The sequence below is a fragment of the Guyanagaster necrorhizus genome (assembly GCF_019112545.1).
Source record: "Guyanagaster necrorhizus MCA 3950 unplaced genomic scaffold BT62scaffold_2, whole genome shotgun sequence".
Taxonomy (NCBI): Eukaryota; Fungi; Basidiomycota; class Agaricomycetes; order Agaricales; family Physalacriaceae; genus Guyanagaster; species Guyanagaster necrorhizus.
In genome coordinates, this window is record NW_025064881.1 from 903,233 (window position 1) to 916,726 (window position 13,494).

At 47.6% G+C, this 13,494-nt stretch overlaps 4 protein-coding genes across 4 annotated transcripts; all 4 read right to left on the reverse strand.

Moving 5' to 3' along the window:
* Nucleotides 1-776: 776 nt before the first annotated feature.
* BT62DRAFT_1071090 (uncharacterized protein) lies at nucleotides 777-6,596 on the reverse strand. Its single transcript, XM_043178723.1, has 19 exons — nucleotides 5,513-6,596; nucleotides 5,268-5,459; nucleotides 5,035-5,214; nucleotides 4,649-4,981; nucleotides 4,487-4,594; nucleotides 4,308-4,436; nucleotides 4,114-4,258; nucleotides 3,852-4,057; nucleotides 3,723-3,800; nucleotides 3,518-3,676; nucleotides 2,789-3,462; nucleotides 2,229-2,733; nucleotides 2,060-2,169; nucleotides 1,762-2,009; nucleotides 1,500-1,711; nucleotides 1,265-1,444; nucleotides 1,095-1,216; nucleotides 973-1,037; nucleotides 777-915 (listed from the first exon to the last, which is right to left on the reverse strand). The coding sequence occupies exons 1-19, from the start codon at nucleotides 6,563-6,565 to the stop codon at nucleotides 866-868; spliced, it is 4,749 nt and encodes a 1,582-aa protein (XP_043045385.1). The 5' UTR covers nucleotides 6,566-6,596; the 3' UTR covers nucleotides 777-865.
* An 80-nt stretch (nucleotides 6,597-6,676) lies between these two features.
* On the reverse strand, nucleotides 6,677-8,695 carry BT62DRAFT_926077 (Choline/ethanolaminephosphotransferase). The gene is made up of 12 exons (XM_043184939.1): nucleotides 8,562-8,695; nucleotides 8,430-8,511; nucleotides 8,259-8,377; nucleotides 8,164-8,211; nucleotides 8,062-8,117; nucleotides 7,992-8,014; nucleotides 7,826-7,943; nucleotides 7,696-7,779; nucleotides 7,506-7,647; nucleotides 7,147-7,461; nucleotides 6,866-7,088; nucleotides 6,677-6,813 (listed from the first exon to the last, which is right to left on the reverse strand). Exons 1-11 carry the CDS (start codon nucleotides 8,624-8,626, stop codon nucleotides 6,887-6,889), a joined length of 1,254 nt encoding a protein of 417 aa, XP_043045386.1. The 5' UTR covers nucleotides 8,627-8,695; the 3' UTR covers nucleotides 6,677-6,813; nucleotides 6,866-6,886.
* Nucleotides 8,666-10,349, reverse strand: BT62DRAFT_270286 (NAD(P)-binding protein). The gene is made up of 11 exons (XM_043180316.1): nucleotides 10,215-10,349; nucleotides 10,047-10,146; nucleotides 9,953-9,984; nucleotides 9,665-9,900; nucleotides 9,542-9,615; nucleotides 9,393-9,486; nucleotides 9,235-9,334; nucleotides 9,166-9,184; nucleotides 9,089-9,109; nucleotides 8,781-9,035; nucleotides 8,666-8,677 (listed from the first exon to the last, which is right to left on the reverse strand). The coding sequence occupies exons 2-10, from the start codon at nucleotides 10,098-10,100 to the stop codon at nucleotides 8,823-8,825; spliced, it is 843 nt and encodes a 280-aa protein (XP_043045387.1). The 5' UTR covers nucleotides 10,101-10,146; nucleotides 10,215-10,349; the 3' UTR covers nucleotides 8,666-8,677; nucleotides 8,781-8,822.
* On the reverse strand, nucleotides 10,251-13,361 carry BT62DRAFT_984030 (MFS general substrate transporter; the record flags this gene model as incomplete). The annotated part of the gene is made up of 27 exons (XM_043189826.1): nucleotides 10,251-10,454; nucleotides 10,504-10,606; nucleotides 10,665-10,699; nucleotides 10,749-10,784; nucleotides 10,839-10,863; nucleotides 10,921-10,962; nucleotides 11,010-11,032; nucleotides 11,084-11,134; nucleotides 11,184-11,317; nucleotides 11,369-11,436; nucleotides 11,486-11,510; nucleotides 11,561-11,580; nucleotides 11,632-11,652; nucleotides 11,708-11,892; nucleotides 11,942-12,011; nucleotides 12,056-12,110; nucleotides 12,165-12,172; nucleotides 12,229-12,253; nucleotides 12,308-12,322; nucleotides 12,382-12,409; nucleotides 12,453-12,471; nucleotides 12,529-12,622; nucleotides 12,677-12,765; nucleotides 12,816-12,905; nucleotides 12,957-13,027; nucleotides 13,089-13,237; nucleotides 13,280-13,361. The coding sequence occupies 27 exons, from the start codon at nucleotides 13,359-13,361 to the stop codon at nucleotides 10,434-10,436; spliced, it is 1,584 nt and encodes a 527-aa protein (XP_043045388.1). The 3' UTR covers nucleotides 10,251-10,433.
* Nucleotides 13,362-13,494: the final 133 nt, after the last annotated feature.

Here is a 13,494-nt window from a genome sequence, read left to right on the forward strand (position 1 = left end):
CTTTGGCACCGATGAGGTAATCAATGACTGCCAAGAAATGGAAATCAGGAGCCACGGAAATAAAATGCCGACCCGACGGGCGGCTCGGGCGGTCTCCTATCTGACCACAAATAGCCTTGCTCCTGCCGGTATTTAGTATGACGCGCCTCTTCATTCACTTGCTATAGAGAGACAGGCATAGAATTCGCTGAATGGGAACTTGCCTCAGGCCTGGCACCCTTCGCTAAAACCCGGAATACTCCGTGTTGGAAGGATAGCAAGCACAAGAAGTGAGTGAGTCAAAGCCGCTATTGAAGGGAAAAGCATTGCCGGAAGGTAAACTCCAAAAATATTTGAACTCTTATATAATTGTCGCTTCGATTCGCTTTTCGGAAAAACCGTGTCCTGTTTTAGAGTGGTGGACGGGTTGAAGCACCGACGCCATGTTGAGAAGCGAGAAATGGTGGCAGTCGTCGAAGCAGTAATGACACCTTGAACGTAAAGAGGGCCGGGGTAAACGAGAAAATCAGGTCTGCGCATCTGCTTGTCTCGGGACAGTCACGATCACGTGTACCTAATGACCTTGCCCCAGCTTGGAGTACAGACTCGCCACCGTTAGTTCTAGTATGTCTTCTGCTGGATTTTTGGGGTTAGAAGAGTTTGATCCTGGGTCTGCAGTTCAAGTATGGCGGCGATTGGTATCTAGGTACCTATGGCGAAGCGTGAAAAAAGGTTCAAAGACTTACACAGATTCCAACAGTCTACTGGAAGCTCTCTCGCATCGTATACATAATATAGATTTGCGACAAACGTCAGACGCATACGGTATTGTAACTTAAATAGATTGCCAATAATCACATGAAGATATCGTAAAACAGATCGTTATCTATTGCACCGTCGACTGGTGCTCAAGGGTCTTGTTATCGATGGATATACCTGTGAACAAGCAGATCAGCAAGAGAATCAGGAGAATATCCAAATGAAAATACTTACTTTGCGTAGCATTGTTCGTCTTGTAAATCCCAATGAGACGTTGACTGAGCTCGAACATATCATTCCTGCACGGCCTAGGTATTAATTATCACGAAAAACAGTAAAAAAAAATAGCTACCCACCGAAGAGAGATAATGATGAACTGCGCATTCTTCGTCCGGTCTTTGATATAATTAGCCACGATAGACACATTACGGAAGTCAAGGGCGGCATCAATTTCGTCCATGAAATACAGAGGCGTAGGCTAAAACATACTGTTAGCCAATCCTCAAACTTGCAACTAGCAACATACCTTGAATACGTGAAGAGCGAACACCAAGGCAAGCGAACTCAGCGTCTTCTCGCCGCCAGACAAGTTGGATATGTTCTTCCAGCTCTTCTTCGGAGGCATGACGCTGAAAATGATGCCCTCGGAGAAAGGATCCATGCTATCCACCAGCTCTAGCTCGGCGTTGCCTCCAAGAGTGATCATCTAGAGTTTATTCGAGGTGAATAAAAGGCCGGAAACAGAAGGTGGAAACATTCACCTGGTACATCTCTTTCAACTTTAAAGATATCATATTGAACCCCGCCATAAACTCGTCGAGCCGCTGCTTCCGTAGACGATCATACTCAGCCTTCTGCTTATCACGTTCATGGGTAACCATTTCGACGTCGCTGGCACGAGTGAAGAACTCCTCCTCCTTCGCTTTATAATCATCTAGAACACCTAGATTGGGCTGGGGTTTCGAGAGTTTCTCTACGGCGAACGTTAGTCAGTATAGATCCAACAGATTCCATTGTACTTACCCTCAAGCAACTGGATATCAGCAACCATATCCCGCTTCCGGAATTGGCATAACTCCTCGTTGCTGTAGATGTGAAGCTGGGTCCTGGGATCTTCTTCACCATCGTCGCCACCTTCGGGATCAGATTTAACACTGTGACCACGGCTCTGGCGGCTTGAGGTTGGCTGACGGGACCCTTCGCGACTTTCATCGGCTTTGCTGTCGCCTTCCTGGCTTTCGTCATCCTCCTCGTCGTCATCGTCATAATCACTGGAACAAATATAAGAATTCTCCACAATAAGAAATAATGAACAGCGAACTCGATTTCTTCCAACTGAAGTTCGTCATGCTTCTCCTGCCAATGAATGATCAACTTTTCATTCTCCTGGAAGGCCTCTTTTGCAGCTTGAGCCTTGTGTTTCAGTTCGGCCTGCGAACGAAATTTGTTCTTCAGCATCGATAGGAAACCTGATGAAACAAAGATCACACCTCTCGTTGAATAAAGCTCTGGACCAATTCAAGCGTCTCATCTAGCTCCCCTTTAAGTTTCTGAAGGTCCTCCGCCATAGTCTCTTCAGCATCTTTGGCTTTTGCGACCTTGGCACTCAGGTCAGTCACATACGCTCTCACTTCTTGGAGCTCTGAGTCCAATTTCTCCAGCTCCTCCTCGGCTTCTTTCTGCGAAACAAGGTTGGAATCGAGGGATGCCGTCAGCTTAGCAACGTCGTTCTGCGCTTTCTTCTTGGCAACCTCCGCTTTGGTAATCTCATCGTTTGCAAGACCGAGATGAAGCTTAATGCCGTCAACCTTGGAGCGCTGAGCGAGAAGTTTCGCTCCTCCTATCTCAAGAATTTGCTTTTCGAGATCTTTGATAGCAGTTTCGATCGTGCTTGACCGCTCTTGCAACTTTTTGAGATCCGCAGTGTAGGTAGCGATGTCTTGTTCAAGCTTAGCGATGCGAGTCACATCGCCAGCATCAGGTTTACTCTGAGTCCTTGAAACGTATCCTTGTCAAGATCATATCTAGTCGGATCAGAAAACATACGCACTTCAGCTCTCGCACACGTTTCTCAGCATCAGCTATACGCTTCTTCCCATTCTCGATATCCATACCCAACTTCTCGAACGACAAATCAATCTCTGGTCCAACCTTAAGCAGCCGATCACGTTCAGCCTCTGCTTCACGGCTTTCTTGGGTGGCGAGCTCCAGTTGTTTCCTCGCTTCTTCGCTTTCACGTTCGTAGTTTTTGAGAACCTCCGGACGGACTGCGTCGGCAGCAAACTTCGAGCTCATGCCGCCTCGGGCTGGCTGGCCTCCTCCTCCCATAGTACCACTCATATCAATGAGCTGACCAGCCAGAGTAACCACGCGGTATCGCCTGTTACCAAAGGCTATGCGGTTGGCCTGTTCCATATCCTTGGCTACAAGTGTCTCACCCACGCCCTTGTAAAACGCTACGGCGAATTTCGGGTCCTTGGGAGTAATGAGGTCGAATAGCCTCGGCACATTCTCAGGTGTCGGCTTTTTGCTCATGTCAGGCTTGCCAAGTTTCTCCAGAACCAAGATTGAAGTACGACCCGCATTTTGCGACCGCAGATGCTCGATACAAGCTTGGCCTTGCTCGACTTTGTCGACGACCATGTAGTTCAAATTACCGCAGGCTGTGGTGACAGCAACGTCATACTTGTCGTCCGCGATCTTGCCCAGGTTTCCTAGTCGGCCCTACAGTAATACAGTGAACAAGGATGCAGAAGGGAAAAGAAACATCCTATCTCACATGGAATCCCTGAACGCGTCCTTGCTCCGAAAATCGGGTGAGACATTCGAGTACTCGATTTTGCGTCCGACTTTCGGCTTGAGATGATTTAGCTTCGTCAACTTTTTGACGGGTAGACGTTGCCTTGGTTCGGCAGGACTGGATATTAGCTTGGGCATCCTAAGAAGAAAGTTAGATGGATTATTAGTGGCATAGGCGAACATACCTGATGACGTTTTTCCCCAGCTCGAAGCTCATCCTGTGCCTGAGCCTTACGTTGACGCAACTGTCCTTGTTCTTGAACCTTGTTTGGGAAATGATATCAGCGAAAGTCTAGGATGAACGGTCACCATACCTTCGCAGTTTGATCCGTGTGCAATTCCGCCAAAGCGTTTTCTGCATCCTCCCTTAGGCCCTTGATACGTTCTGCCTTCTGTACAAGGGCATCCCGCTCGCTCGTTGCAACGTCAATTTCGGCTTGTTTAGCATTGAGTTTGGTCGTCCAAGGTTGGAGTTCCTTCTGCTTGGCCTCAATCTGATCGTGGAAAACCTGGGTCTTGTCTAGGAATCACAGATTCCGTAAATAACTCGAGGAAAAGACTGAAAAAAGGCCACACCTTTGAGGCCTTCGGTAATGTTTTCAAGAACTTTTTCCTCCTCGAGCAAAGACGCCTCATACTTCTCCACGTTGCTCTTCTCCCTCTTCATCTTCTGGGTACTGTCCTCAATAGCACGACTTGCGCTGGTCTTTGCAGTAGTTTCCTAGAGCGACATTTTAGGAGTCAAGAGTCACAGGGAGGCTTCTACGCACCTCTGTGATAGTCTTCGTCAACTTCTTTAATTTGGTATTTGCATGCTTCCTCCGCTCCTTAAGACCGATCTCGCGTTTTTCTTGGTCCTGTAGATCCTGGTTTGCAGCGGCAGCCGCTTTTTGGACTTCCTTCAAGGGAGTAAAAACCATATTGCGACAAGACGACAGAGATAACCTACCGCATATGCCTCCTCACGTTCCTTGTAGTGTGTCTGAAGTTGTTCCATATGTTTACGGTCGTTGGCATTGCGTTCAGTTTCAACGAGTACTGCCGCGTCGCATTTGTCCTAAGGCGCGTGTTCACATTCAGATGTCGTAAAAGAGTCGGTCAAAGCGCTCACCATTTCGGCGCGTAAAGCCCCTTCTTTGCCGAATGCCTGGGCCAGATACCATTGCCACAACCTCGATTGAGCCCGGATATGCTCGTTCATGAGTTTCTTCCAAGCTATTGCATCCTTCCGCTTCTCATCCAAGGAATTCTTTTCTTTCTCAACAATCCGGAGGCGATTCATCTTGTCTGACCGCTTCTCTTGCAGTTCATCCACCTTTTGAAGAGCCTCGTCGATGTTCTCCTTATATTTAGAAGTACCTATGATATCCTCAAGATATTCGAGAAGTCCCTCTTCGTGCTCTGTGCCTTTGGGCTTCATCTGAGCAATCGACTCGACCTCACCCTGCCAATAAAAAACATGAGTTACGTATTCACCTATAAACGCCGAAAACGGACCTGAAGAATCAGGAATCGATTATGGTCCAGGTCGATGCCCCGGCCTTGGAGTAAAGACCTAACCTCTTTGAAGTTACTGGCCCGTCCATTAATTCTGTAGACACTGTTGTTCGTCTTGAATGCTTGACGACTAACAACAAGGTCGGTATGAGGCACAACTTCATAGTTGTCAGGGCCGGGCTATGTAAATTGTTAGGCAAGTCTTCCTCCTCAACTTGAAACACATCACGTACCAAATCTATAATATCGCGGAAATGAACTTCAACGCTGCATTCATCTAAATCTGGGTACCGATCCGAGTTATGAATAAGCTCCGAGAGCTTCCCTTGCCTCATTTTCGTTGCGCGATATCCAAAGACGAAAAGAAGGGCATCGATAGTGTTGGATTTTCCAGAACCATTAGGGCCCACAATCGAAGAGAAAGACTGAACAGGGGACGTTAGAGCTGGAAAAAGTTGCTCGCGAAGCCGAAACAAACCTTGTGAAAGGGTCCAATTTCCTGCCGGCCAGCGTAACTCTTGAAATTTACCAAGGCCAATTTGTGAATGACAAGACGTTTCTGTGGACCCTCGGGCTCCTCTAGCTGTGTTGCTGGAGCCCGAGATGCCGGAGGGACTCTGGAGATCTGGTCCAAGAGAGATCCTTCTGCCTCAGTAGACCTCGCTCCCGCAAGCACGCTAGGAACTTCACGAGACGATAATGGCTTCTCGGTTGTGTTTTCTTCAACTTCGGGCCGCTGAGATGGGTTAGGGGAGCTGACTCGCGCAGGCTTCACATCATCATCATCATCCTCCTCCTCATCATCCTCTTCCTCCTCATCCTCTTCCTCGGCTATGTCTTCGACAGTCGGCTTTGAAGAACGTCGAGAGGACAATCGATTACCTCTGGACTTCTGACTGTGATCCTCAGCTGCGGGCGAGTCCATTGCATACCCATCATCGCGGTCTTCCTCAGCGTGGGAGGCACGACGAGATTGACGCGACGCTGGCTTAGTGGATTTCGTGGATGATTTGACCACAGGCTTCACATCTTCTTCTTCGCTGTCGGCAGCAACCGACTCAGATGCTCGGGAGCGCGAAACCCTCGTAGGCGCGCGAGACGGTGGCTTGACACGGGAGCCTCGAGTTGTCCTGCGAGCCGGCTGATCAACCACCATCTTCGCACTTTCACTTTTCTTCGCCAAACCAACCCCAGCCCTGGCTCTACGTTTCGGCTGCTCCTCTTCAGTCTCCTCTCCCGATGAATGCTCCAGTGATGGCCGGGATTTCTTTATTGGTGGCGGATCGGAATCATTCATTTCATCCTCTGCTTCTGGAACGTCTTGAAGAGAGCTTCTAGCATGAATGGAAGAACGAAACTTGGTGGATGGGCGCGCAGATGTGCTCCTACGAGATCTGGATGATTGATTCTCCTTCTCCTCGCCGTCTACACGGACAACTTCGGTGGGCCTTTTGCGCTTCAATGGTGCCGGTTCGGTCTTGACAACAGACTCTACGGACGCCCGGGTGCGAGCAGAGCGTCGGGGAGGCATGTGCCTTTGATGGTGGTCGTGGGTGGTGTTGTTCGTTGATTTTGCATTTTCGACGCGTCCGTCGACGTCACACACCACGCGACATGTTACAGTCACGGGAACTCAGACAATTCGGGAAACACGACTGCCGGATGACAGCACTAAAGCATTCCAACTACGGCAACAGGTCAGATACCTCTATGTTCTAGTCTATCTAATCAGATGTTGTACGTGAATTGAGTTTGTTAATACAAGGGACCTAAAAGATACTACCAGAGAGCCGTTAGTATTGCAGGCGGTGATGGGTCGAAAGGGACCCACCATCAGAGCAATATATGGATCTCACACCTTCTTTTCCTTGGTAGCATCTCTCCAGATCCCCGCAGCATCTTTCTTGCGCACAGTGAAACAAGCAATACCCATGTAGTTCGTGATGTCGTTGATGACCAGTACACAGAAACGAGCGTAGGCAAAAAGAGATATAGCCAAGGTTCCGTAGACAAACCAAGCCGTACTTCCATGTGAAGACTGGATGATGGACGGCCTGTTGAAGAGAGATGTCAAGGGCGAACGGAGAGTAGAAGATCAAGTAGCGGTGTTACCTGCCGAACAATCGAGGCAAATTCGCGTCTACGGCCCCGATAATACTCCATATCCACATCCAGTCCCAGATGGGGAATGGTGTACTCGTAACATGGGCCAGGATCATTCGTCCTACTTGATGGGCGAACTGAAGACCCCAAGCACACAAGAAGGGTACAAACAGGCTCGAGTTGATAATGGCGGAACTATGGTATGCAGGGTATGAGAGCCAGGCTACTTGAATAGTAGCGGCAATTGGGTATGGTAATAGAAACAGTAGCGGCCGAAGGGTTGACTTCCCGACTGACTTCATCGCTCGTCGGACATTAAGGTAACTAGACCGCATCAGATCCGGTAAATGCAGAAAAGAACAACAAACCTAGAAACGATGTTGAACGCCAGGCCGAAGGCAGCGAACACCATGAATGTTTCATTAAGTCCAATGTTAGGTATCTTGGAAAACGGAAGAAGGTGCTCAAGATGCAAAAATGCTAGAAGGCCCTGGTCCCAGAACGACGGTCCTGCATTGAACTATGAGAGCTGCGACAACCCAGCAGATGTGGACTTACCAAAGAGGCCCGTTATGATGTAAATGGTAACGATCATCAAGATGCCTTCAACCGGGCCAGAGAAAACACCAAGGAAAAGTTGGCCTGACGCGAATCAGATGAATTTGAGCAGCGGGCGACATGCGCTTACCAGTATGGTACTCTTCCCAAGTAGTCAAATAGAAGTTAGCCAGTGTTGCAACTTGGGATGCAACAGTCCACCACGAGCGTCCCAGATTCATGGCCTGGGCGCAAATGATGACTTCCAACTGGCAACAACTTCAAAAAGGGGTAAAGGCGGCGGTCTACGATCTTACCGTGGTATTGAGAGCATCACAGCCTACAGAAGATGAGAATCACTCAAAACAGATGCAGTTGGAAGCGTACCGTGATCGAACATCTCTCCCAGTGGACCTGCCATTCCAGTTCTTCGCGCTTGTTTTCTGACTCGATATTGAGTTTGAGTGCGATCCAAAGGGCCAGACATACCCATCAATAGCATCAAAGCTCTGATAAAGGAAGAGACCTATCCCCCATCTGGAATGATAATCAGCATGAAAAGCTGGGAAGGAAATAGCACTTGCGTAAAATATATCCAGGATGGTGGAGCAGTGGCACCACCCTTTTCTGTCAAATAAGCAGGATCATAATATAGCATCGTTAAAAAGTTCATGAAGACTATGCATAGTCCGGAGAGCGTAATCTAGAATAGTCGTTATATTTAGATAGTCAAAAAAAAACTGAAAATTACTGACCGTGTTTGGCGCAATAGTGGTAGGCCACAGCGTGACAAACCAGTTCCAGAATGGGTTCAAAACATATCGAGAAACCAAAGATCTGTACCAGCATCAGAATGGATTCAGAAGGAGGTTGACCAAGACACAAACTTGTCTACACCCTTGTACGCATATTTTTTCAAGTTTTCAAGCGACTGTTGAGGAAGGTATCCCATATCAATGCGCCTCTTCTAGCATGTACCGGGTATTTTGGAGGCGCAGAGATCCTAGACGTGTGACACAAACGACAGTAGTTGGATGACAGTCAGTGGAAGATGAAAAAAAATCACGCCAATCAGATTGTTTATTTCGGTGGTTATAGGTATCTACCTTGATTCGGTCCGGACATCCGACGAACGTTGCTAGCCTTTCTCAGGTTTTATCTTCCTCCAGTGCGGGCCGATTGGCTGTCCCCGCCGTCGTCCCTGCGTCCACTGGCAAAACTACTCCCGTAATCCACCTCGCTTCTTTGCTAGATAAATAAAGAATAGCATATCCGACATCCCAAGCATTTCCTTCAATTTTCATGAGATTTTGGTCAATGCGTGCCTTTCGCAGCTCTTCAGTCATCCCACGTCCACGAACCTTCTCACCACAGAAAGTGAGTGCAGGCATAGTATATAATTCGGAACATGCACCATAGGCGTAAAGACCATGCCCTGAAATAATATATACTGAGTAATGGCGGTATGTGCATTGAAATCAGAAAGCTTACTGGGGCGACGCAATTAACTCTAACATTGCTCTTTAGCCTAACAGCATTGTTCAGGTTGAGTCTGCTCACCGAATCATCTCGGGTCCATGATGAGCGGCCATGGCACGTGTCAGCTGGACAACAGCCCCCTTGGATGTGGGATAAAGAACTCCAGGAATTCCACCCTTCACTAATTGATAGGAAGCTGCGTCAGACTCTGCCCAACAACAGATGGAAGATGGCGTTACAGCCGGATACGGAAGACATATTCACAATCGAGCCGCGCCCGACCTTTCGCATCTCAGGAATGGCATAACGAGACATGAGCACCATGCTGGTGACCTATATGGATTTCATATCGAACTCACGCAGATCGGTGAATTGAGAGGCAACCTACGTTAGTTCTCAAGTCCCGATCCCAAGCCTCCAAATCCACGTCCACGACAGTTCCATGGGGGCCCCAAACACCCACTTTATCGAGTCAGCTGCTTCCCGCATTCAATATATTGACTATACTCACCAATATTTACCAGTATATGTACGGCTCCAAAAAGATCTACCGTGCGAGCCACGGCAGCTTTACACGATTCTTCATTCGTCACATCGCACTGAATCACTTCCGATACGCCGCCTTCCGCTGTAATCATTTGCTTCGTTTCCTCTGCCCATTCAAGATTGAAATCAAGCAGAGCAACTTTGGCACCTTGTCGCGCAAGGAGAATGGCTGTAGCGCGTCCGTTACCTATTTCACCTAGTCTTCGTGTGAATATCGCTTATTCAAACATGCGAGTGATTCTGTTTGCCTGGCATTCGGGAACCAGCCCCAGTAACGATTGCGACCTTGGATATGCTGTGGTCAGGTCTGGGCGGAAAGTAGCCTGAGGTCAAGAAGTGCTACGTACATCACCATGAAGCTGGAAAGCAAGCGGAGGCTTCGAGTTTTGTTCGTCGGCCATGAGAGGACGGAAGAGAGGAGTCCAAAGAGCATATTGAGGACGATAGCTATGTGAGAGACCGTCAGGAAGACCCAGTCATGGGATCAGTCATAGTAATGCAAAAGGCCCGGTCACCCTGCAAGTTGGTGTGCAAGCACGCTGATTATTCGTCAGGCCACCACCATCAGAAACGCTAGAAGTTGCTGGAGGAATCACAGGACGACACATTCCTTCATCTCGGACCGTGGACCGTCTCATATCTATACGTATAACCAAAAAAAATGGCTTCGTGACCATATCATCTTATTGGCGTCGATGCTCATAAAATCTACTTGACAGTAAACATGGCGGTCATTAGAGGACGTATCGGAAATCCTTGATGTATATTTATATGAGAATGAAGATAGAAAGGGAGTGGGCATACCGTGTTCTCCCATTCCGTCTTGTCCTGCATCCCGGCTTCCTTCGACTTCGCGATATCCGGAGGACCGTAGATACGATCACGACGCTTGTTGAACCCGAGCATGCTAAATCAATCATAATCAGGAGAAAAAAAGCTATGCACAGAAAAGCGAACAGACTCACTAAATGAACAGTACGACTTGGCATACAAGTTTGATCTAGGACGGCTAAATGCATGGCACCATCAAGTAAAGAAACGATATTTACGGAGTAACCGGCTAAAAGCCCAGCAGTAGCGGATTGCTGATGCAACGCAAAGTGAGCAAGGTATCGCGCGGAGAAAGGTGAATGGCTAACGAAGAAAGGTGCCTGGGACTGTTTGCTGAATGAAGGCCAGCGTAAGTATTTGTGTCGAGAAGAATTAGACATAAACGCTCACACAACAAATGGCCCTGCAACGTTTCCAAAACAGTACGCGGTGCTATCCATGTTTAGGGAAGTATACAGCGATCTCAATGAGGTTCTTACAAGATAGCGGCGGAGGCCAAAGTCTACGCAAAAGCATTATGAGCACGCGGCATCAATTAACTAGTGCACCTTACTCGATGCGTGTATCCACCCATGTTAGACGACACCATAACCAGACCAACAGACTACAGAAGCCATAGTAGTTATATATTCGCTAGTGTTTATGACACTCACGAATCCGACGGACTGGCAATTGACTAGCCAAAACGATACTAGGCGTTGCCACACATGTTCACGGGGCAGATACGCCATGCAGGCAGCTGACACTACGCAAATGATGTTGGCAGCTGTAGCAGCCATGAGACGCGCTGAAAATTAGGTCAACTACTAGACGATCGTGCGATTGAAGGACGTTTTACAGTTGCGAACGTTCAAGGTAATAACACCTCCAACGATTAGAGCTGCGATTTGTACCATATCACCTACGCTAAGAGGTGACTTCAATAGGATATTCAGATATACACTCAGTTCCCTACCTTTTGAGAACGGTTGTCTTCGTCGCTGAAAATCGCAAGTGACGAAACATCCGCAACGACAAAAGGCGTACATACTAGAAAATCCCATGTCCTTACTACGGAAGATATATTAGCAGTATCCCCTTCATCCATACACGCATACTCACATGATGATCGACGAAAAATTGCTGGATGTGAAGGCTCTCAGCAGATGTCACGCGTCTAGAAACAAATAGTTATCACCTGACAACGCCATTCGGTATCGCAGCGGCGAATACGGAAATAAAGAGAATAATGATCTTCGGATCTGTGGTAGAGACTAATATCTGTTCTTTCTTGAACTTCCGATTTTTGATACCAAGTTGATTGCCGGCGACACGCTGTACGGCGAGGACGCGGTACTCGGGACTGAAGAAATGCGCAGATGCCTAAACCTCCAATGACAGATACTTTCATAGTCAGAAGATAGTAACATACCGGGGAGTCGGGAAGCAAAAAGAAAACGGCTACGGCCCATGCCATAGTCACGGAACCTAGGATGTAGAAACTACGAAGTGTGAGGAAATTCTGACATGAGCTGAAGATACCTACATGTACTGCCATTTCTCTGGACCGGCATGACTATCACTAATCGCAGAGATTCCCGCTGGAAATGTATGGTCTTGAGCAATGATTGCGGACTAGAATGAATGTTACGTACTAGACACACTAAGTACAATACTTAGATCTTGCGTTAGTAGACGTTGCATATTTTGAAAACGCACTAGCTTCCGATCACGCCACCCCAACCTTGAGTTCGAATAAAGACATTGGAGCGAATGTTACATTAAAGGATTAACTCACCGAGACCAGAATACCCTGAAGCACGATAATGAATAGGGAACTTGAACACGGGCGTCAATGAAAAGGAAACATACAGATGAATTGACGGAGAGGAAGCTCTTGCTGGTGATTATCAGCGCATGAATTGCCTTAAGCGAATCCTTACTCTCGTATACCACCATCCTCTTTCAGTGACATGAATGAGGAGCCAGATGTAAGTAATTGTCAAGAAAGCCACATACGTCATTAGAGTCAAGCAAGGTGACACGAATGCCTCAAATATGCCCAAGAAAAACCGATTTATCATGGCAGTTTTAAAGTTCGTGCACCACACCACTGCAGATAAGTCAGGTATCAAATTCGTCATGAATAGGCAAGTTTTATCTTTACTAGTAAGGACACACAAACCCCAGATAAAGACCGCGCCTGATAAGACTCGTTGGGCAGGATATTTGCCAATGAGAATCTGCGCCGGATATCTGACAGGTAATGCATTCGCAAGGCGGGCATTAGAGGCGATATGACTTACTGAGCAATCGCATAACCGAAATACACCCTGAAAAGCATCAAGACGCATTGAAATGACAAAGAAATCACTATATACATGCTTCCCAGCCAACTGCATCGGAGTGTCAGTTAAATCACACGCCCAAGATGAGTTTACACGTACTTGAATTGATCTCCGCGAAGCTTCAAGTCTGTCTGAAAGCCAAATAGATTGGCATAATTGAGCGCAGTTTTCTGAGAAGCCAATTATCGACGTATCAGCTACCTGTATTTATAAAAGCGACGGCGACCATACGTCCAGAAACTGCAGAGTCTGAGTGATCAAGAATATCGGGAGAATAATAAGGTCTATCCTCCACCGAATGCTCCTGTTCTGCGAAGATGTAATCTCGCTATTGAGGCCCTCCTTGTAGGTTGTATATCCGACGTTGTTTGCTTCGTCAACTTCTTCGATGGGCTCTGGGATATCAACATGGCGGACTTCACCCTTTTCTTTGTCGGTATCAGCGGAATAAGACGATTCCGTGACCATAGATGTCAAGCGTTGGAGGGTCATAGTTTCAGCCATGATTGATGAAGGAGTACGCCTCCGTCCGGCTGCGTTTATTATACCTTGCTTTAAGCACACGAGAAGCATCAGAAGACTCGTTGAGTAGTGTTGGAGTTGATGTCAGAGAATACAGAAAAACAGCAGACCCCTT